The 21,953-nt window shown below is 42.5% G+C and overlaps 1 protein-coding gene across 1 annotated transcript in view; it reads right to left on the reverse strand.

The window, feature by feature from the left end:
- nemp1 (nuclear envelope integral membrane protein 1) overlaps positions 1-10,272 on the reverse strand; it is a 46,378-nt gene extending 36,106 nt beyond the window's left edge. Inside the window, exons 1-2 of the mRNA XM_059643479.1 lie at positions 10,140-10,272; positions 1,415-1,536 (exon numbers count right to left, since the gene is read on the reverse strand). Coding sequence (XP_059499462.1) covers positions 1,415-1,536; positions 10,140-10,251 — 234 coding nt within the window. The 5' untranslated portion in view covers positions 10,252-10,272. The remainder of the gene's footprint in view (positions 1-1,414; positions 1,537-10,139) is intronic.
- Positions 10,273-21,953: the final 11,681 nt, after the last annotated feature.

A 21,953-nucleotide genomic window follows, 5' to 3' on the forward strand; every position in this document is an offset into this window, starting at 1 on the left:
GCACTATGTTGCACAAAAATACAGCTATTGTGTTATAGGAGAACTACCTGTAAATACATTAAAGGCAGTCCAGATAAAGTTTGCTAGACTAATACCTGGAATGCGAGGGTTATCTTTGAAGGATGGGTTGGAAAGGCTAGGCTTACATCTAAACTTTAGAAGAGCAAGAGGCAACTTGGCAGAAACATACAAGATTCTGACGAGTCTTCCTAGGGCTCACGTTCCCACTTATAGGAGAATCGAGAGCTAGGTCACTGTTTCTAAAAAAAAAAATCAGGGAGTTGAGTCTCTTTGGAATGAAAAGATTATTGGGAACAGAAGCCTTGATTTTTTTTTTGAAAGGCAAAGTTAGATAGATTATTGTTAAGCAAGGGGACAAGGGGTTATTAGGAGTAGACGAGGATGTGGATTTGAGGCTTACTGAAAGACTCAACTGGAGGGGCTGAATGGCCTACCTTTGCTAAATTTACATGTCTCCTTCCTCTCTTGAATAGAAGTGTTAAATTTAAGCTTTTCAAATCATCAGGACTATTACAGAATCTATAAAATTTTGAATATTACAACCAATGCATCCACAAATATATATTGATAACTTTATAATATTTATTACATTAAAGATACTATATAATACAAGTTTTGCTGTTGAGAAACTCAGGAAATTACAACTATATTTTAGGGACAAATGAAATCTGATGTTATGAACTCATTGCTAATTCATAGTGCTTGGCAGCGGGCTCAAATCAACCTAATGGTCTGACTCAAATACTGCTAATGCCTTTAGGCAGTGGCAATAGTTGGCAGCATTGGCTGACATTTTAATGCAAAGATTTACAGAATTATGCTAAGGGCTTGTCAGATGCTAGAAACAACCATTATATCCCTTCTGCAGCCTTTGGTGCTGCGCAGAGTACTTTCAGTACGTTACACATTAGACAATTCAATACTGACAGGCAGCATCTACTGCAAACTACTTGGTATGGTCTAGTAAGCACAGTTAGACCAAAATACACATAATAAACAGAAAAGAAAGGTTAACAAAAACAATATGGAGAACAAGAATGCTGAAAAAATCCAAAGCAATTGGGGGAGTGGGGGGGTGCAGAGGTTGGGGAAGAGAAGAAAACAAAAATCACAAAAAAGTGAAATTCTATAATCTTTGTTTTATTTCTCAAGTTCACTTCCTTCTATACCAGAACTGGTCTCTTCAAGGCAACAAGAGACCTGGAGCACAAATAATTTCATAAGAAACTTGCAATCTGATGCTACGACATAATTTAGTGGAACTACAAAACAGTACACAGTCTTTCCCCCAACATCTTCCAGATTCTTCTTTGAAGCAAAGGTAATAGATACAACACATTGTCTCACCTCCCTATTTTTTCAAAGGCCATTCTGCACCTTGTCTGGCTCTTACCTGAATCCGAGTCCAAATCTCTCTCCATCCAGGTAGCATTACATTCTTAAAGCAAAAGCTCTTCTGTGCATTGAAACAGTAGGTTTTGTCTTCTACAATGTAGACAATTTTCCCGTTTTCTCCTATTGACAAAATGATCCAAAACAAAAACAGAGATTACCAAACACTGATTGGCTGTTGGTGGTTTCTGCAAAACATCCCTGCTGTTCTGGACGTTCAGATGCCTAAACTAATGCATTGGAACGCCCATGACAGCATTCAAGCTACTCTTAGAATCATAGATTCCTTACAGTGTGGAAGCAGGCCATTAAGCTCATCAAGTCAACACCAACCCTCAAAAGAACACTCCGTCCAGACCCACCTCCTACCACATCCCTGGGGTCCTACCAATGACCTATGGTCCTACCAAGACCAATCCACCTAACCTACACATCTTTGGACTGTGGGAGGAAACCCACACAGTCACAGGGAGAAAATGTAAAGTCCACACAGAGTTGCCCAAAGTGGTATCAAACCCAGATCCCTAGCACCAAGGCAGCAACGCTAACCACTGAGCTGCTCTTAATGAGATGTTGCTGACGGCAGCAGCATAGATGCCATAGAAAGGGGTAGACATAAGAGGGAAAGGTCAGTACAGTGTGCCTCCTAGCACCTTAACAAAGCAGCATGTTATCACCTCAGTTGGCTGGATAGCTGGATTGCAATGCAGAGTGACACCAACAGCGTGAGTTTGATTCCCATTCTGATGGAGGTCACTAGGAAGGTCCTAGCTTCTTAACCTTACACCTTGTCCGAGGCATGGTGACCCTCACCTCTCTGCAAAGAGAGGGAAGTGCTATCACCATTATAGATAGGAACAAGTTGCCCAACTCAAGAATCAGTGCTAGCACAGAGGCAGTGCTGAACAAAGAAAGGTTTCAAGGATACAGGCATTTCACACCAAACTGCAGTTTCTTATTAAACATACAATCAGTGAAAGCTCCTCATCCTAAGGTTTAACGTCACTTTATTTGGGAGAAGTGATCATAAAGAAAATCAAAGGTAACAAACTGCCCAGAGGCTTCTCTTCCAAGGTTACTGCAGCCATTTGCAAACAAAGGCTCATCTTTCTGGCTGAAGTATGAGCAGACAGTGGCCAAACAGGTAGATGAGAGTAAACCGGTTGATGTGGTGTATATGGATTTCAGCAAGGCGTTCGATAAGGTTCCCCACAATAGGCTTTTGTACAAAATGTGGAGGAATGGAATTGTGGGAGATATAGCAGTTTGGATCGGAAATTGGCTTGCTGAAAGAAGACAGAGGGTGGTAGTTGATGGGAAATGTTCATCCTGGAGACCAGTTACTAGTGGTGTACTGCAAGGGTCGGTGTTGGGTCCACTGCTGTTTGTCATTTTTATAAATGACCTGGATGAGGGCGTAGAAGGATGGGTTAGTAAATTTGCAGACGACACTAAGGTCGGTGGAGTTGGGGATAGTGACAAAGGATGCTGTAGGTTGCAGAGAGACATAGATAAGCTGCAGAGCTGGCAAAAGGAGTTTAATGCAGACAAGTGTGAGGTGATGCACTTTGGTAGGAGTAACCGGAAGGCAAAGTACAGGGCTAATGGCAAGATTCTTAGCAGTGTAGATGAGCAGAGAGATCTCGGTGTCCGTGTACACAGATCCTTGAAAGTTGCCACCCAGGTTGACAGGGCTGTTAAGAAGGCATACAGTGTTTTAGCTTTTATTAATAGAGGCATCGAGTTGCGGAACCAAGAGGTTATGGTGAAGCTGTACAAAACTCTGGTGCAGCCGCACTTGGAGTATTGTGTACAGTTCTGGTCACCGCATTATAAGAAGGATGTAGAAGCTTTGGAAAGGGTGCAGAGGACATTTACTAGGATGTTGCCTGGTATGGAGGGAAGGTCTTACAAGGAAAGGCTGAGGGACTTGAGGCTGTTTTCATTAGAGAGAAGAAGGTTGAGAGGTGACTTAATTGAAACATATAAAATAATCAGAGGGTTAGATAGGGTGGATTGGGAAAGCCTTTTTCCTAGGATGGTGACGGCGAGCACGAGGGGGCATAGCTTTAAATTAAGGGGTGAAAGATATAGGACAGATATCAGAGGCAGTTTCTTTACTCAGAGAGTAGTAAGGGAATGGAACGCTTTGCCTGCAAAGGTAGTAGATTCGCCAACTTTAGGTACATTTAAGTCGTCATTGGACAAGCGTATGGACATACATGGAATAGTGTAGGTTAGATGGGCTTGAGATCGGTATGACAGGTCGGCACAACATCGAGGGCCGAAGGGCCTGTACTGTGCTGTAATGTTCTATTCTGGCTATACCAATGCTTTTCTGAACAAAAGCCCGAGAAAATGACCATTATTCACAACCTTCTCTCCAATGTGTAGAAATACCATACAAGTTCCTATAAGCAGTGGTGTGTTAACAAACAAGTCGCCCAAAAATTTCCAATGTACGTGGGTGCTTGCAATGCAGCATGCATGTGGAGAGGCTTGGGGAAGAAAGGGAAGGAAGGTCAGAGTCAATTTGATAAAGTTTGACAAAGGACAGGAAATTCTAAATAGCTGTTTAAGATCGAAAGATTGTCAACAGTGGTGCTCCTCAGGGTCCATGCTAGGATAGCATTTTTGCTTTAAATATAAAAATTATTAAGGTATTGGAATACAGGATAAAATTTCAAAATTTGCAAATGATATCAAACTTGGAACTGTGGCAGGTACACAGCAACATGTTCACAGACCTTTGAAGGGGGTACAGCATAGGAGAGTATTTCATACAGCACAAGATACTGGGCTTCATTAATACAGGTATTGAATATAAAAGCAGAAAAGTTACACAGAAACGTCAGAAGCATTGCCCAAGCTACAATGGGAGGGTTGCATGCAGTTCTAGTCATAACACCATAGGATGGATGTGTGAATATACTAGAGAAGGAGCAATACTTAACCTTTTGTTGCTGAATAGGGCAAGTAACTGAGGTGTCAGTGGGGGAGCATTTTGGGGCAAATGGTTATAATTCTATTAGTTTCAAAAGCGTAGAACTAATCAAAAAAATTAAACCTTAAATTGGAATAACGCCAATTTTGACAGTATTAGGCAGGAACTTTCATAAGTTCACTGGGGAGGCTATTTGCAAGTAGAGGGATGGTTGGGAAGTGGCCTTTTTAAAAAATTGAGATAACGAGAGTTCAGAGGCAATATGCTTCTGTTAATGTGAAGGACAAGCCTGGTAGATGTAGGTGTGACAATACTGTGACTTTGACATGTATTTTGTCCTTTTCTTTATATGAACAGAGGTTGAAGCAGATCCACTGAGCAGTCTGCTCAAAGCCAATAACAAACAGCTTGTGAGGCCTTGGGTTTTTTTTAAAATAGTTGGAACAATAGAAGCAGCCCGAACAGACAGGGTCAAGCTCCCAAAGGACCAACATTTTTAGTTTTAGGTTTCTGCTGTTGCTGGGGTCTTAAAAGCTGGATGTGAAAGCTCATTTCCTCTGTTACAGCTAAAAGCTGGGATCTCTTCCAGCTGCTAAAATTGCATGTGATTTTACCAAGGGGTGTTTATGGAACGTTCCTATAATGGAATAGTTAATGAGTAATTTATCATTTAAATTTTTCAATAGTTACAGTTAAGCCAATTCTTTTCATTTTGTCTGTATTTTAACTATAGTGTATGAATTGTGTTTTGCTTCAAGCCTGAAATTTTGACCGAATTGCATCCAGAACGCAATATCTGGCACTTGCCTTTGAAATAAGATGCTACGGTCCAGGCTATCTTCTTGACATGTTTTGGTCTGGTCCATAACATAATGAATGCTAGATGACTTGGAGAAATTGAGGATCTGGACAAGAAAAACGAGGCAGCATACATTAGTTTTAGGCAGGTGAGATCAAGTGAATCCCTGGAGAAGGGCAGTAGGAGCATGCATAAGAGGGAAATCAGGGTGGTAAAAAGGGGACATAAGACAGCTTTAGAAATAGAGTTAAGAAGAATCCAAAGAGATTCTGCAGATACATTAAGGGCAAAAGAGAAACAAGGCAGAGAATAGGGCCCCTTAAAAATCAATAAGGCCATCTATGTGTGGAACCGCAAGAGATGGGCTAGATACTAAAATGAGTATTTCACATCAGTGTTTACTGTAGAGAAGGACGTGGAAGCTAGGGTAGGAGCAAATTACTGCAGATGCTGGAATTTGTACTGAAAACAACCAATGTTGAGCCCTGATGAAGAGTCACTCGACTTGAAATGTTAACTTGCTTCTCTCCACAGATGCTATCTGACCCACTGTTTTCAGCATGGAAGCTAGGGTACTTGAGGAAATAAACAGTGATATCACAAAAAGAGTTCATATTACAAAAGAGGTGGTGCTGGAAGTCTGAAAACATACAAAGGTAAATGAATCCCCAGGACCTGATCAGGTGTTTCTCAGAACTTTTGAGAAGCTAAGGAAGAGATTACTGTACCCCTTGCAAGATACTTACATCCAGAGCCATGGGTGAGGGGCCAAAAGACTGGAGGGCAGCCAATGTGATGCCACTTATTTAATAAATGGTGGAAGGAAAAGCCAGGGGCTGTACAACCAGGAGCTTGACACCAGTGGGAAGTAAGTTGTTGGAGGGGATTCTGAGAGACAGGATTTAGATGCATTTTGAAAAACAAAGACTGATTAGAAAGTCAACGTGGTTGTGTGTGGGAAATCGTGTCCCATTAACTTGATTGAGTTTTTTTTTGGAAGAAGTGAAGATGATTGATGAAGACAGAGCAGTAGATATTGTCAATATGGACTTCAGCATTTGGCTGTACAGGACATCGATGAGGCCACTTTTGTTTAACACAAGGTTCCGCACGGCAGACCGGTTAGTAAGGTTAGATCAAATGGGATCCGGGGGAGCTAGCCAACTGGATACAAAATTGGCTTGACTGTAGGAGACAAAGGGTGGCGATAGAGTTGCTTTTTGGAATACTGGCCCATTACCAGCGGTGTGCTGCAACGATTGATTCTGGGTCCACTGCTTTTTGCCATTTGTATAAATAATTTGGATGCGAATATAGGAGATATTGTTAGTTAGTTTGCAGATGACACCAAAAGCGAAGATGATTATCTCAGATTATCTCTTGATCAGATGGGCCAAGGAGTGGCAGACAGAGTTTAATTGAGAAAAATGCGAGGTGTTGTATTTTTGATAAGGCACACCTGGGCAGGACTTGTACAGTTAATGGTAGGGCTCTGGGGAGGGTGGTGTTTGGCCCACTTGTCTCAACTTCTATAGTCAATGTTCTGACCAATGAAGGCATCATATTGTGGCTGTACAGGACATTGGTGAGGCCACTTCTGAAATACTGTGTACAATTCTGGTCACCCTTCTACATAAAGGATGTTGTTAAACTTGAGAGGGTGCAGAAAAGATTTACCAGGACGTTGCCAGGACTGGAGGGTTTGAGTTATAGGGAGAGGCCAGGCTTTTTCCCTGGAGTGGGGGCTAAGGGGTTATAGAGATATATAAAATCACGAGGATCACAGATAGGGGGAATTGCTAAGGTCTTTCCTCCTCACGGGAAGAGCGGGGGGAAGGGGGGGGGAAATCTAGACAGTTGAAGGCAAAAGGGGAAGGATTTAAAAAAAAGGAACTGAGAGAGCACTTTTTCCACAAGAGGGTGGTGTGTGTATAGAATGAGCTGCCAAAGATGGCTACAATTACAAAACTTAAAAGGCATCCTGTGGGTATTGGAACAGGAAGGGTTTAGAGGGATATGGGCCAAATGCTGACGAATAGGAACAGGTCAGATTGCCCAGACAAGCTGAACTGAAGGGTCTGTTTCTGTATTACATAATATAATATTCACTTTGTTGGAACCAATGAGAATAGAATCAAGAAAGGGTACTGCTGCCAAATTGGACCATTGTATTAATCAATAACAGCAAAGCAGCAGAAAGTTTGAGGACAAGAAATCACAAGAGTGCTCACACAGGACTTGGGCAACTTGGATCAAATAATACGATTCAGTGACAATGAAGGAACAGCGATGTAATTCCAAGTTGGGATGGTGCATTGTTTGGAAGGAACGTGCAGGTGGTGGTGTTCCCATGTGTCTGCCGTTCTCGTCCTTCTCGGGTTAGAGAATGCAGGTTTGGAAAGTGCTTCCAAAAGGAACCTTGGCGAGTTTTTGTCGTACACCTTTAAATGGTACATACTGCTGCCACATTGTGCAGCAGTGAAGGGGAGTGAATATATAAAGTAGTACATGGGGTGCCAATTAAGCAGGTCACTTTGTTCAGGACACTGTTGAGTTCAGAGTGCTGTTATAGCAGCACTTGTCTACGCAAGTTGAGAATATTCTATTCCATCCTGACGTGAGCCTCGTAAGCTTGAGTTAGGAGACAAACTACCTACTGCAGAATTCCCAGCCTCTGAACTGATCTCATCGCCATGGTATTTATAGGTCTGGTCCAGTTTAGTTTCTAGTTAATAGTAGCCTGCAGAATGTTGACAGCCTTCCAAATAGCAACACTTATCAACAGTAAAGCCATCAAATGTCAAAATGGGATGGTTAGATTCTGTGTTTGGTGGAGCTGATCGTTGCCTGGCACTTTGAATTCATTCACTAATCAGTCAAACCTGGATGATTTTCAGATCTTGCTGCCTACAGACACATCTGCTTCAGTATGAGGAGTTACTAGTTTTCTATGTATGAGGAGTGCTAAAATTGTAATCACCGGTAAACATCACTACTTCTGACCTCATGATGGACAGAAGTAGCCAAACATGGTGCAGATTAGGACACTACCCAGAAGAACATCTACAGCAACATCCTGGAAGTAAGATGATTGACTCCAGACAGTGGAGTTTAACCCCTTATTCACAATGACAACAGTTTTACACAGGCACCCTGATGCCATAAAAAGTCAAATGCTGCTTTGATGTCAAGTGGTGTACAAGACTGACATGTTGAGATAAAAGACAAAGACCGAGACAATAAAATGAAAGTTTGATGTCACTTCCATTGAAGTTCAGCTCTTTTGCCCATGTTGGGACTAAGGCTGCAATGAGGTCAGGAGCCAAGTAGCCCTGACAGGACCCAAACTGAGCATATGCCATGTAATATAAGCAAAATGCTGCAGCTGCTGCAATGAAAAGAAAGTGCTAGGAAGCTGCAGCAGGTTTGGCTTCATTGAAGAGAGAAACAGCATCTCATTCCCCAAATAGACACCTTACAGTCTTCTGGACTGAACACAGAGTTCAAAAGCTTCAGATCATGAATCATCCTCCATAAAATAAAGTTAAGCAGTAACCTTTGCTCTGCTATTAAGACCAATTCTGGACATTTTCTTCACTGTGACCATGACCACTCCTTTTGCCCTTTGTTCCTGGACATCTTTGGTATTTCATCTCCCTTACCCTCTAGTCTCTGACAGTCCCTTTTGTTTCACCTGATCCCACCTTGCCTTTAAAAAATAGCATAAAGCCCATCACATTTCCATCTCTTTCCAGATCTGGACAAGAGACATATTGGAATCAAAACACTAACTCAGTTCCTCACCACAAATGTTAGCAGAGCTATTCAGTTTCTCCAGCATTTACTCTCATTTCCATCCTACACCTCCCCAATGCAGCATGACAGACCCACGAAGAACACCAGGGCAAGGGCGAGGATTCCATGAAGCCATCAGCTGTGGGCTCTTTACTTTGGGAAATGGTCAATCTAATCAACCTTTTGCAAAGGTAAACCCTCACAATATGAGAAAGCTTGAACCTTAGTCAGGCATATAGAACACAGCTTGGAAGGTCACCAAAATGAATAATATGGTAAAAGTTTACCTTAAAGTACACAAATTTTTCTGCCATTATCACAACTAGGAACAAATGGAGAGTTTGAATTCCAACGAAGTTACCGAAAACAAATTCTCAATATCCAAACGATTGGTAAGCATACTTACAACCTACAGAATCTTATTCCAAAAGCTTGTCACAGCATTGCTTGGAGAAATTTCTGTCAAAGGGAGTTACCTACATTGAAAAAGTAGGCAGGCATTTTGCCACAGCAACACTCCATAAACAGGACAGGATAAAGTGACCAGTTATTATGCATCTCCAGTGTTGGTCAAGGGAGGAATGCTCATCATGTTGCTGGAAGAACTCCATGGAACACTGAGCAGGCAGATATAGCCTTAATTTAACACTGCATCAGAAGAATAATACATCCAACAATGCAGCTGTCAATTAGCACTATGCCAGAATACCAGCTTGAAGTACATTCTCAGATCCAGGAATAGGGTTTAAATTTACAACTTGCGGCTCAGTAGGTAAAATGTATCATATTCTGAACCACACACAAGTATCCAGGTTTAATTCCTGACCTATGCAGTGCAGGCACATTAGTCAGGATGACAATAAAGCTCCTGATCACGATGCAATAAGTGCCCCTTTTCTTTGAAGGGAGAGTGGTCGATGCAAAGACGCCCCCGCCCAAGAACGGTGAAGGAACTTGTCAAACACGCTGCCAAGGTACCAGGAGAGAGTGCAACACCCTCGAGTTGGACCCAAGCCCTGACAATATCTGGGGCAAAGGGAGAGGACTGGACGTACATACGAGGCCCAGGCACGATGAGTGGGCACTGAGTACATCTCTCAGCAGCCCCAGTGCCAGCTTGTCCCAAGGGCACTAGTATCACCTCAGAATCAAAACTTCACCCTCATTCTAGAAACTTCATTCCCGTACCTGACGCCATCACACAGACCCGCATGGTTAAAAAGAAACAAGCCGCTAAAGTGAGCGATGCGCGGCAGCCTTTGAACAGAGAAACTCCGAGAAAATTCATCCGTCCCGCCATCAGCAACTCAGGCCTCACAAACATGACGTCACAGCGGCCAACGAAAGTGTCTGAACGAGAGGCACATCCACCAATCAGCAAACCTGATCCCTGCACATCTCAACGGCCCTGTGTCACGTCAGCCAATACAGATGAAGTAAAGGCGGGACTTCCTGTGTTGAATGCGGGGTTTTCTGAATCCAGTCTGCCTGTCCTGCTGAGAGAAAGTTAACAGCAACATCCGTCGGAAGTTTTAAAGATATAATGAAAAGTATAATTTATCTTCTGAAGAAATAAAATCAGCTTTCAGACGGAGTTAATCCACACACAGCAATGGCATATTTCCCTCATTGGCCATTCTTGACCAGTTTATGAACTCTGTCATCAGCCACACCAAATAAATTTGACAACATAGGCATCACAATTAAGGCCCAATTCTATCATTAACATATACATTCTTGAAGAGAGCCAGTGATTAACCGTAAACAGCAACTTTAACACTTCCCTACCTGACTGGATGATTCTTGCCTGTCAGTTAAACAGTGCTTTTCTCCATCCCCAATATTTCACAAAGCTAAAATTAAAAAAAATGAAATGCACGAATTTTTAAATGACCCAGTGATTTTTCTCATGGAATTACTCTCAGCAGTGTTCAGAAGATTAATTAATTCCTGGAGATTCAGGACAATCACGGAGAATCGGCACTCAATTCCAAATCCCCATTAGTAGCCAGGCTGAGGTAAATTAATGCATTGCAAACCTGGGACCTTACTGCTCTATATAGTTTAGCAATGTACTAGGTTAAAGCATCAAGCCAACAATATAGATTTTGTTTAATTGCTATTATTTTTTATTGATATAATTTTCTTACTGTGAGGAAGGATATATATTCAGTTTCAGTCATTTAATCCCCAGGAGTACCTGCCTTTGGTGTTGCATTATATGATAGTAACTTTAGAATTAACTACCATGATTGTCTTTACAAGTTCACTGAGTGATTACAGAAAATAAGTGAGTATTTATCAAAAATACTAATGGTGTTGACACATTTTCAAAGTAAACTAAGGAACATTCCAGACTCGCTTGTTCTGATCCTATCATGAGTAGTTCTCTGGGGGCAAATAAAGTCCAAGATTGAGAAATTTTTGTCTCCTTTGGAAATGTTTGATTCCTAAGGTATGTAGGAGTTATAATACATCGTAGTATGACACCACAAGCTTCAAGTACAAATATTGTATTAATGCTGTTTCAACCTGAGGATGTCAATTCTTTAAAATGTATGCCTCCTAGCTGTGTTATTCTGCAGTCATCTCTGTATCAGAAGTCTGTCAATGTAAGTTCCACCCCAAGCATTTGATCACAAAAATGTAGGCTGAGAATCCAGTACAGTACTGAGGAGCATTGCATTTTTGGAGGTGCCACCTTTCAGATAAGGTGGTAAATCAAGGCCTTCTTGCCCTCTCAAGGATGTAAAATATTTCATGATGGTATTTTGAAGAAGGACAGAGGAGATCTCCCTGGTATACTGGGCCAATATTTGTGTCTCAATCAGTGACTTGAAAAGTGGATGAATTGATGACTGTCACGGTGCTGCTTGTGGGAATTTGCTGTGCACATATTGGCTGTAGCATTTCCTACATGAAGAATTGTGGGGACAATATCAAAAATTTGCTGTTGGCATCAAGTTGCAGGGAAGGCGATTTTCATGGAGATTGTGTAATTCATTAAAGGTGGCTAAACAACTAGATAAAGCCATTTTAAAAAGGCAACCAAATTCCTGTTTTTATTTAGAGGCACAGAATTTTTTTTTAAATGGCCATGTTGAACTTGTACAAAGCTTTAGGCTGCAGTTGAAATATTGTGTACAGTTATGAGTATCACATGCTGAAACAGAGGCCCTAAATCCTTTTTGAAAGACAGTTTAAAAGTTGCTTAGAAAAGAATATTTTAAGATGGGTGCAGTGAGGATGAGAATGGGATTAGGCTGGACCATTCAGGTGGAACAATAGCTGCTGCAAAACAGGCCAAATAGCATGTAGCATTTTCCAATTCTGTGATGTCATTTCATGCTTACATGTTGTTTCCATTTGATAAGTGGTGGAATGGAGCAGAGCATTACATGTTCTAACCTCCAGACACTAAGTACTGGAAGCAAATTCCGTCTAATATGAAAAGTATCCTGTCTATGTGCCCTCCCCTGTCTGTACGCCCCCTAGTGACTCCTGAAGGTAGTGGCAGTGACCTCAGAAAAAGTCATGCATCTGTCCCCTTAGCTAAGGCATCAAACAAGAAAAAAGTTATAAAAAATGATCCTTAAACACAAATATCCCTCCTGCAAAACTGATACTAATGCCCCGTTGAATGTTAAGATTCGAACTGCTGCAATGTTGCATATTATGGATGTGAGTTTGCTAGCTGAGCTGGAAGGTTAGTTTTCAGACGTTTCGTCACCATTCTAGGTAACATCATCAGTGAGCCCTCCGACGAAGGACATAACACCAGTGCTTCGTCGCAGGCTCACTGATGATGTTACCTAGAATGGTGACGAAACGTCTGAAAACTAACCTTCCAGCGCAGCGAGCAAACTCACACCCAGAACCTCAACCTGAGCTACAAATCTTCTCAAAATTCGTTGCATATTATGTTAGGTATTTGTAATCTGTCTCAAACCTCATCCTCGCTCTTACTTCCTGTTTCTTGTCACCATATTTGGGGTCTGGTTGGGAAATTGAAAGTGACAGCTGCATGTCATGCTCACAGCTCCTTCCTTCTTTCTTGTTCCATGATGGGCAATTTTTATTACTTGCAGTTGTTTTGCACTTAATGGAACCAAATCAGACACACTTTTTAAAAAATATTATTTGCCACAAAATAAAGCCCCCTCCCCCGCATCTTACACTAACACTACCCTCATTTGAATGTCCCTGGTCCTTTTTAACATGTGTTTAATTAACCGAATATTGAAATATTTAGTTTATGTTGGAAATTGTACCTTTCCACCATGTTCAGATCTATCTGAAATTTGCTTTTTCTAAGTTCAGTATGTATTTAATAAATACATTTATAGACAGTGGTGAAGTGAGGACTCAGCCACGCACTGGAGTGCTATTATCATAGATTGATAGGAGGTGGACTAATACACAGTTATAATCTAGAATCCCTACAGTGTGGAAACAGGCCATTTGACCCAACAAGGCCATACTGACTCTCTGAAGAGCATCCCACCAAGACCCATCCCCTACCTCTTCCCTGTAACCCTGCATTCCCATGCTAACACACGTAACCTACACATCCCTGAACACTTTGGGCAATTTAGCATGGCTAATTCACCTAGCCTGCACATCTTTGAAATATGGGAGGAAACCAGAACACCTCGCAGAAACGGGGGGAATGTGCAACTCCACATGGACAGTCACCCAAGGGCGAATTGAACCTGGGTCCCTGGCACTGTGAGACAGCATAGCATCTCACGGAATTTTATTAAATTCAAACTAGGTATCTATAGCAATGCTGTAGGCTAAATTTTGACTTTGTACAATTGTGTAAAATGGATGATTCCGAGCAGGCAGCCTGATTTACATCCTGGGATAACAAAGTGTAGAGCTGGATGAACACAGCAGGCCAAGCAGCATCAGAGGAGCAGGAAAGCTGACGATTCCGGCCTAAACACTTCTTTAGAAAAAGGGTCTAGGCCCAAAAAGTCAGCCTTCCTGCTCCTCTGATGCTGCTTGGCCTGCTGTGTTCATCCAGCTCTACACTTTGTTATCCCAGATTCTCCAGCATCTGCAGTTCCTACTATCTCTGGTTTACATCCTTCCTGTTAAAGTCATAGAAATAATAATCAGAAAAGATATCAAGCAAATTGTTAGGTATTTCACACCATTGCACAATATCAATAACCAGCCTTGAGTTTTTCGACATCACAGAGGAAGGGGTACAGTTGCTGAGTGAAAACCAGCACATCACCAGGGGAAAGAAAGCAATACCAAAGAGAAGTGCCATTCTCCTGCATCTCCGAATGGTAAGCTACAAGGTGGCATTGCTGGGGGCCTGACATCAGGCTTTTTGCCTGGAGTGGGAAATGACTACAGCAGAAGAAATGCAAAAGGAACCTAGCTGTCATCTTGGCCGAGACAGCATAGAGTCATAGAGTTGTACAACATGGAAACAGACTCTTTGGTCCCAGTTGTCCACACAGACCAAATATCCTAAATTAATCTAGTCCCATTTGCCAGCATTTAGTCCATACCCCTCTAAACCCTTCCTATTCATGTACCAATCCAGATGCCTTTTAAATGTTGTCATTGTACCAGCCTCCAACACGTCCTCTGGCAGCTCATTCCATACATGCACCGCCCTCTATGTGAAAAAGTTGTCCCTCAGGTCCCTTTTAAATCTTTCCTCTCTCACCTTAAACCTATGCCCATCTAATTTTGAACACCCCTACCCTGGAAAAAAAGACCTTATCCATTCACCCTATCTGTGCCTCCCATGATTTTATAAACCTCTATAAGATCACCTCTCAGCTCCAGGGAAAACAGCCCCAGCCTATTCTGCCTCTCCCTTTAGCTGAAACCCTCCAACCCTGGTAAAATCCTTGGAAATCTTTTCTGCAGCCTTTCAAGTTTAACAACATTTTTACATACAACAACACAGCAGGGAGATCAGAATTGAACACGATATTCCAAAAGTGGCCTAACCAATGTCCTGTACAGCTGCGAGATGATATCCCAACTCCTATGTTAAATGCACTGACCAAGAAAGACTTCTTCACCACTCTGTCTACCTGTGACTCCACCTTCAAGGAACTATGAACCAGCACCCCAAGGTCTTTTTGTTTGGCAACACTCCTCAGGATTCCACCATTAAGTGTATAAGTTCAGTCCTTGTTGGTATTATCTTACATTTATTTAAACTAAACTCCACCTGCCACTCCTCAGCCCATCAGGTCAAGGTCCCAGTGTCCTCTGAGATAATCTTCTTCACTGACCACTACACCACGAATTTTGGCATCATCTGTAAACTTATTAACCATACTTCCTAAGTTCACATCCAAATCATTTACATAAATAACAAAAAGCAGTGGATCCAGCACCGAGCCTTGAGTAGCAGTCTTTGGGTTAGGTAGTTGTGGGTTTGAGCCATTCCAGATGTTTGGGTAGTTGACACCGCCCCCCCCGCCCAAGTCCAGTCCTGAGGGAATGCAGTCAGAAGAGCTGTTAAAACAAGGCCTGTTGGGTGAATATTAAAGATATCATTGCACTGTTAGGGAAAGTGCAGTGAACTCTCCTAGAATCCTGACAAACAGCACCAAACAAAAATTGTTCATAGTATTTTACAGTACAGCATCAAAGTATGCATTATATTTCATTGAACATTGTCTATCCAATTTTCCTGCACCCTCGACCCTTCACGCATTGTTCTCCGCTGTAATTGGTTTCCCCTTCAGGTCCCACATTCTTCTTCCACATTCCTTTCAAATCCAGGCCCTTAGCAATGTTGGGACAGTCCTGAAGCAAACCACGACCATGTCCTGAAGCAAGCCAGAGATTCTCCAGCTTCTGTGGTTCCTACTATCTCTGAAACAATTTTAAGCCCTTAACAATGTTGTCTGGGCAATCAGGGATGGGCAATAAATGCTGGTCCAGCCAGAGAAATCCACATCACTTGAATGAGTTTTGAAAATATAAAACAAGAGCAATAATTTATTTATTTATTACAGGGCCTTTCATTCAAATGAAGGGCACATATCCAAAATTGCCTTCTCCCTTTCCAGCCACCTGCTTTTGCTCACCATTCATATATTGTGTCTCTTTTGTCCCTGGCTCTGCAGAGTCCATTTGCAAGGGTGGCCACCAGATATATCTCAGTAAATTTAATAAATAGTTTCGATTTCAACAGAGAAGCAGAAGCCCATCGCATCCATGGCCTTTTCCATGCCCTGGAGATGCAGCATGCAGTGTCTCCTAGTACACTCAAGGCCTTCTGCAACTGGTGGTTTTTGAAGTGCTTGCATTTACTGCCAACATGGATGGAAACACTCTGATTTCAATTGATGAGTTTCTTTCAGCTGCATGAATTAGTTTTGTATCAGTTGAGTGCCTTTAAAGTAGGGTACTTCTGTTAGATTGTTTCTTCATTGGTTTGTTGGCACTGTAGCAACCAATTTGTTGACCAGATTGGTCCATTTAGAAAATGATTATATAATTAAGAATAGGGATTTATTTTGATCTTTAAAACACAGAATATCTTAAAAGTACAATACAAAGCTTAAGCATCGGGGGCTGCACCTCTCAGATTAGGTAATTAAAATTTAGTCTGTGATCAGGGACAGAGGTTGTTACTCTAGGTGAGGCAGGTATGGAGACTTAAGGGGTGCTCTCAAGGAGCTTCAGTCCCTGCAGTTGTCCAACAGTTGCAACATTCTTGAAGTGTGTGGACGGTGAGCAAACTGATCATGGCAGCATGGTGCAAGGAGCCATTCCAGTTGGAGAGGGAAATAGAAACATAGTAGTGGAAGGATACTGTAAAATTAGGGGGACAGATACTGTTCTCTGCAGCAGTGAGTGTGAGTCCTAAAGGTTGCGTTGCCTGAGTTAATCTCCTCAAGGCTGGATGGGAACTTGGAGTGGGAGGGGAGGGATACAGTTGTCATCATCTGTGTTGGTATCAATAACACTGATAGGACTGGAAAGGAGTTTCTGCTGAAAGAATTTGAGCAATTAGGGACTAAGTTTAAAAAGCAGAACCTGCAAGGTAATAATCTCAGGATTCCTACCTGACTCGTGGGCAAACAGGCACAGAGTAAATAGAGCCAAGGAATTAAAAGCATGAGTCAAGGATTGGTGTGGGAGGAATGGGTTTCAGTTCATGGGTCACTGGCACCAGTACTTGGGTAGAAGTGAGCTGTTCCAGTGGGATGAGCTTCACTTGAACCATGCTGGGACCAGGTCCTGCTGAACTGAATAACTAGTGCTGTAGAAAGGGCTGTAAACTAAATGGTGGGGATACATAGGCTTACAAAGCAAGAGATTGTGACAGCATTGCAGGGCAGCTATTTACGTAATGATACTCAGAGTGGGACAGGAAGGAGCGGAGTATACAAACATAGAAAAACAGCAGGAAATAGAGTCAAAGCGGGGGAAAGTGGTAAAAAGGCAAAATTAATGGCTGCACTTAAACACATGCAACATTTGAAACAAAATAAATGAATTAACCGCACAAATAGATAATCTAGACATTACGGAGATATAGCTGTAAGGAGATCAAAGCTGGGAACGAAAGGGTAAGTGGCTTTCCAAAAGGACGGACAGTAATGCAGAATTGGGTAGCTTTGTTAGTATGAGATGGAATATGTAAGAAATGATCTTGGATTGGAAGATATAGTGGAGGTAAAATATAACAAGGGAACAAGAGCCTGGCAGGTGTAGTTATAGGTCCCATAACAGTAATTACACTGTAGAGCAGAGAATGAATCAGGAGATGATAAGGGCATGTAAAAAGAATGTATATTAATCATGGGTGAATTTAATCTTCATGAGGTCAGTTAGCTCAGTTGGTTGAATGGCAGGTTTGCAAAGCAGTATGATGCCAACAGCGTGGGTTTGATTACCATGCCAGCTGAAGTTACCCTTAAGGATTCTCCTTCTGAACCTCTTCCCTTGCCTAAGACATGGTGACTCTCAGGTTAAACCACCACCAGTTGTCACTCTGTAGTGAGAGAACAGCCCTATCAGCTGGTAAGATTATGCTGACTTTGCCATTTTTAAATTTTCGTGTACTTTGAGAAAATCAAATTTGTCGAGATAACCATGAAGAAGAATCCATAGTGTATTTGGGAAATTTCCTGGAATAGAATGTTGTGGATCCAACCAAGGTTCAGCCTATTTTGGATCAGGCAATGCATAAAGGTTTAATAAACAATCTCAGAGTAAAAGATCCCCTGGGAAACAGTGACCATAACATGGTAGAATTTAGCATTCAGTTTGAGAGAGAGGAACTTGGGTCAGAAACAACAGTGGAAAACTTAATTACAGAGGGATGAGAGCAGAGTTGGCTGGGCTAGACTGGGAAAGTAGTTTAGCAGAAAAGAAGACTGAAGGACAATGATAGATATTTAAGAAAATAATTTGTGACTCACCAACAAAGATATATCTTAGTGAGGAAGAAAGATCCTAGGGAGGGAGATAAATCATCCATGATTAACCAAGGAAATTAAGGATAGTATCAAATTAAAAGAAGAAAACATGTCATGTGGCAAAGATTAATGTGAAGTTAGAGGATTGGGTAAGTTTTAAAAATCAACAAAAGATGCATAATAAATACTTTGAGGATGAATTAGCAAGTAATATAAAAATGGACAGCAAGATCTTCTTTAAATATATTAAAAGGAAGAGAGAGGCCAAAATGAATGTAGAACCTTAAAGAATGAGACAAGGGAGATAATACTGGGGAACCAGCAAATGGCAGAGGAGTTGAATAAATACTTTGTATCAGTTTTAATGGTAGGATACACTAATAGCATTCCAAATACACTGAATAATCAAGGAGCAAAAGGGATTAGGAAATAAATACAATATCTATCACAAAATAAAAAGTACTCTGGAAACTAATGGCCGCTAAGTCCCCTGGACCTTGTGGGTTGTATCCTAAGATATTAAGGAAGTAGCTACAAATAGTGAATGCCCTGGTGGTAATTTTCTAAGACACTAAGATTCTAGAAAAGTCCAAGAGGATTGGAAAACTGTCAATGTAATAATCTGATTTGAAAAGGAGGGAGCCAAAAGCAGGCTAGTTAGCTTAACATCTGTTATTGAGAAAACATTACTAGCTATTATAAGGGATGTAATAGCAGAACATTTAGAAATATTGTGCTGTAATGTTCTATGTTCTATAATCAAGCAGAGTCAGCGTGATTTCAGAGATAATGGGAACTGCAGATGCTGGAGAATCCAAGATAACAAAGTGTGTAGCTGGATGAACACAGCAGGCCAAGCAGCATCTCAGGAGCACAAAAGCTGACGTTTCAGGCCTAGACCCTTCATCAGAAAAGGGGGATAGGGAGAGGATTCTGAAATAAATAGGGAGAGAGGGGGAGGCGGACTGAAGGTGGATAGAGGAGAAGACAGGTGCAGAGTAGAGTATAGGTGGGGAGGTAGGGAGGGGATAGGTCAGTCCGGGGAGAACAGGCAGGTCAAGGGGGAGGGACGAGTGTAGTAGGTAGGAAATGGAGGTGCGGCTTGAGGTGGGAAGAGGGAATAGGTGAGAGGAAGAGCAGGTTAGGCAGGCGGGGCCGAGCTGGGCTGGTATTGGGATGCAATGGGGGAAAGGGGAGATTTTGAAGCTGGTGAAATCCACATTGATACTATTGGGCTGCAGGGTTCCCAAGCGGAATATGAGTTGCTGTTCTTGCAACCTTCGGGTGGCATCATTGTGGCACAGCAGGAGGCCCAGAATGGACATGTCATCTAAGGAATGGGAGGGGGAGTTAAAATGGTTCGCGACTGGGAGGTGCAGTTGTTTACTGCAAACCGAGTGTAGGTGTTCTGCAAAGCGGTCCCCAAGCCTCCACTTGGTTCCCCCAATGTAGAAAACGCCACACCGTGTACAGCGGATGCAGTATACCACATTAGCAGATGTGCAGGTGAACATCTGCTTAATATGGAAAGTCATCTTGGGGCCTGGGATGGGGGTGAGGGAGGAGGTGTGGGGGAAAATGTAGCACTTCCTGCGGTTGCAGGGGTAAGTGCTGGGTGTGGTGGGGTTGGAGGGGAGTGTGGAGCAGACAAAGGAGTCTTGGAGAGAGTGGTCTCTCCGGAAGGCAGACAAGGGTGGGGATGGAAAAATATCTTTGGTGGTGGGGTCGGATTGTAGATGGCGGAAGTGTCGGAGGATGATGCATTGTATCCGGAGGTTGGTGGGGTGGTATGTGAGGACTAGGGGGATTCTCTTTGGGCGGTTATTGCAAGGGTGGGGTGTGAGGGATGAGGTGCGGGAAATGTGGGAGACGGTCGAGGGTGTTCTTGACCACTGTGGGGGGGAGGAAGTTGTGGCCCTTGAAGAACGAGGACATCTGGGATGAGCGGGAGTGAAATGCCTCATCCTGGGAGCAGATGCGGCGGAGGTGAAGGAATTGGGAATAGGGGATGGAATTTTTGCAGGAAGGTGGGTGGGACGAGGTGTATTCCAGGTAGCTGTGGGAGTCGATGGGCTTGAAATAGACAACAGTTTGTAGGTGGTTGCCTGAGATGGAAACAGAAAGGTCCAGGAAGGTAAGGGATGTGTTGGACATGGCCCAGGTGAACTTGAGGTTGGGGTGGAAGGTGTTGGTGAAATGGATGAACTGTTCGAGCTCCTCTAGGGAGCATGAGGCGGCTATGCCTGCCTCTTTGTAGGTTATGTGGAACAATCCCTTTTTCGCACCTACACTGGCCCCAAACCCCACCTCTTCCTCCGTTACATTGATGACTATATCGGCGCTGCCTCATGCTCCCTAGAGGAGCTCGAACAGTTCATCCATTTCACCAACGCCTTCCACCTCAATCTCAAGTCGGGCCTAGACCCTAAAATTTTTCTGCTGAAGGGTCTAGGCCCAAAATGTCAGCTTCTGTGGTCCTAAGATGCTGCTTGGCCTGCTGTGTTCATCCAGCTCCACACTTTGTTATCTCAAAACATTAACTCTTGTTTCTCTATCCACACGTGCTGCTTGACCTGCTGAGTTTCTCCAGCGTTCTGTGTTTGTTCCACAGAGTTAAATAATGAGCTTCCAGGAACAGCCCACGAATGACTATATTAGCATAATAGCCAAGCCCTAAGGGCATCCTGAGTTCATTCACCTACCCCCAGCATATGTACTCTAAACTCATTAAGTCGAATTTGGCTAATTTGTTTCACGATACCTGTTCTGGTTCCCTTTGCAATTCATTACTTACTTACTGCCATGTTTGTACTGTCACTTAATTTATAGTGGCTGAGCAGAGATCTCTTTCATCTCCACAACCAGCACAGGCTCAAATAGGATTTTTTTTAAATTCCTCTCCTCTCCCCTTCCTAATGTGTGCCTGAGTGCTGCAAAACATGGGATTCCAGATTTGTTCTCTGAGCTATGCTGAGCTAGTTAATCTCAGACAGCATGGAGCTAAGGAAGATTACAGTTTATTTTTGCCAAAATATACTTTATTCATAAATTATCTATAAGTACATACAAATCAATTTGAGGCAGACATTACGAAGATTGAGTGAAAAGTCATATGCTTCTCAGTTCAGCATTTTGCACTCCCTAGGTGCCTCAATCCAACTGTGAAATTGGAACACTAACTAAATATGACAAGAAACTTTATACATTCCAATAAAAGCTACAAGGGTTTCCATAAGTTAACATGCCTTTGGTACATTATAGCAGAAAGACAGTGGCCTTCGCTCACAGCACCGAGCTTTACACTGTCTGTCAGCACACAGTCCTAAACCTTGGAATATGCCAGGCTGCAACACTTGATCAAGGACAACCCTCTACACTGAAGACCAACAAGTTTCAGGCAGAACAAAGAGCACCTTTCACCGAGTTGATGGCCCTCCAGGCACAGTTGATGTTTGTCTCAGTGTGTGTTCCAAGGAACAGCCCACAGAGCATCAGAATCCTCCATCAAAGAGCTATTTAGGATAAACTTTAACACAAACTAATGCATCTCTCTCCAGACTTTCTTTGACAATGCACGTTGGAGAAA

The sequence above is a fragment of the Stegostoma tigrinum genome, chromosome X (assembly GCF_030684315.1).
Source record: "Stegostoma tigrinum isolate sSteTig4 chromosome X, sSteTig4.hap1, whole genome shotgun sequence".
NCBI lineage: Eukaryota > Metazoa > Chordata > Chondrichthyes > Orectolobiformes > Stegostomatidae > Stegostoma > Stegostoma tigrinum.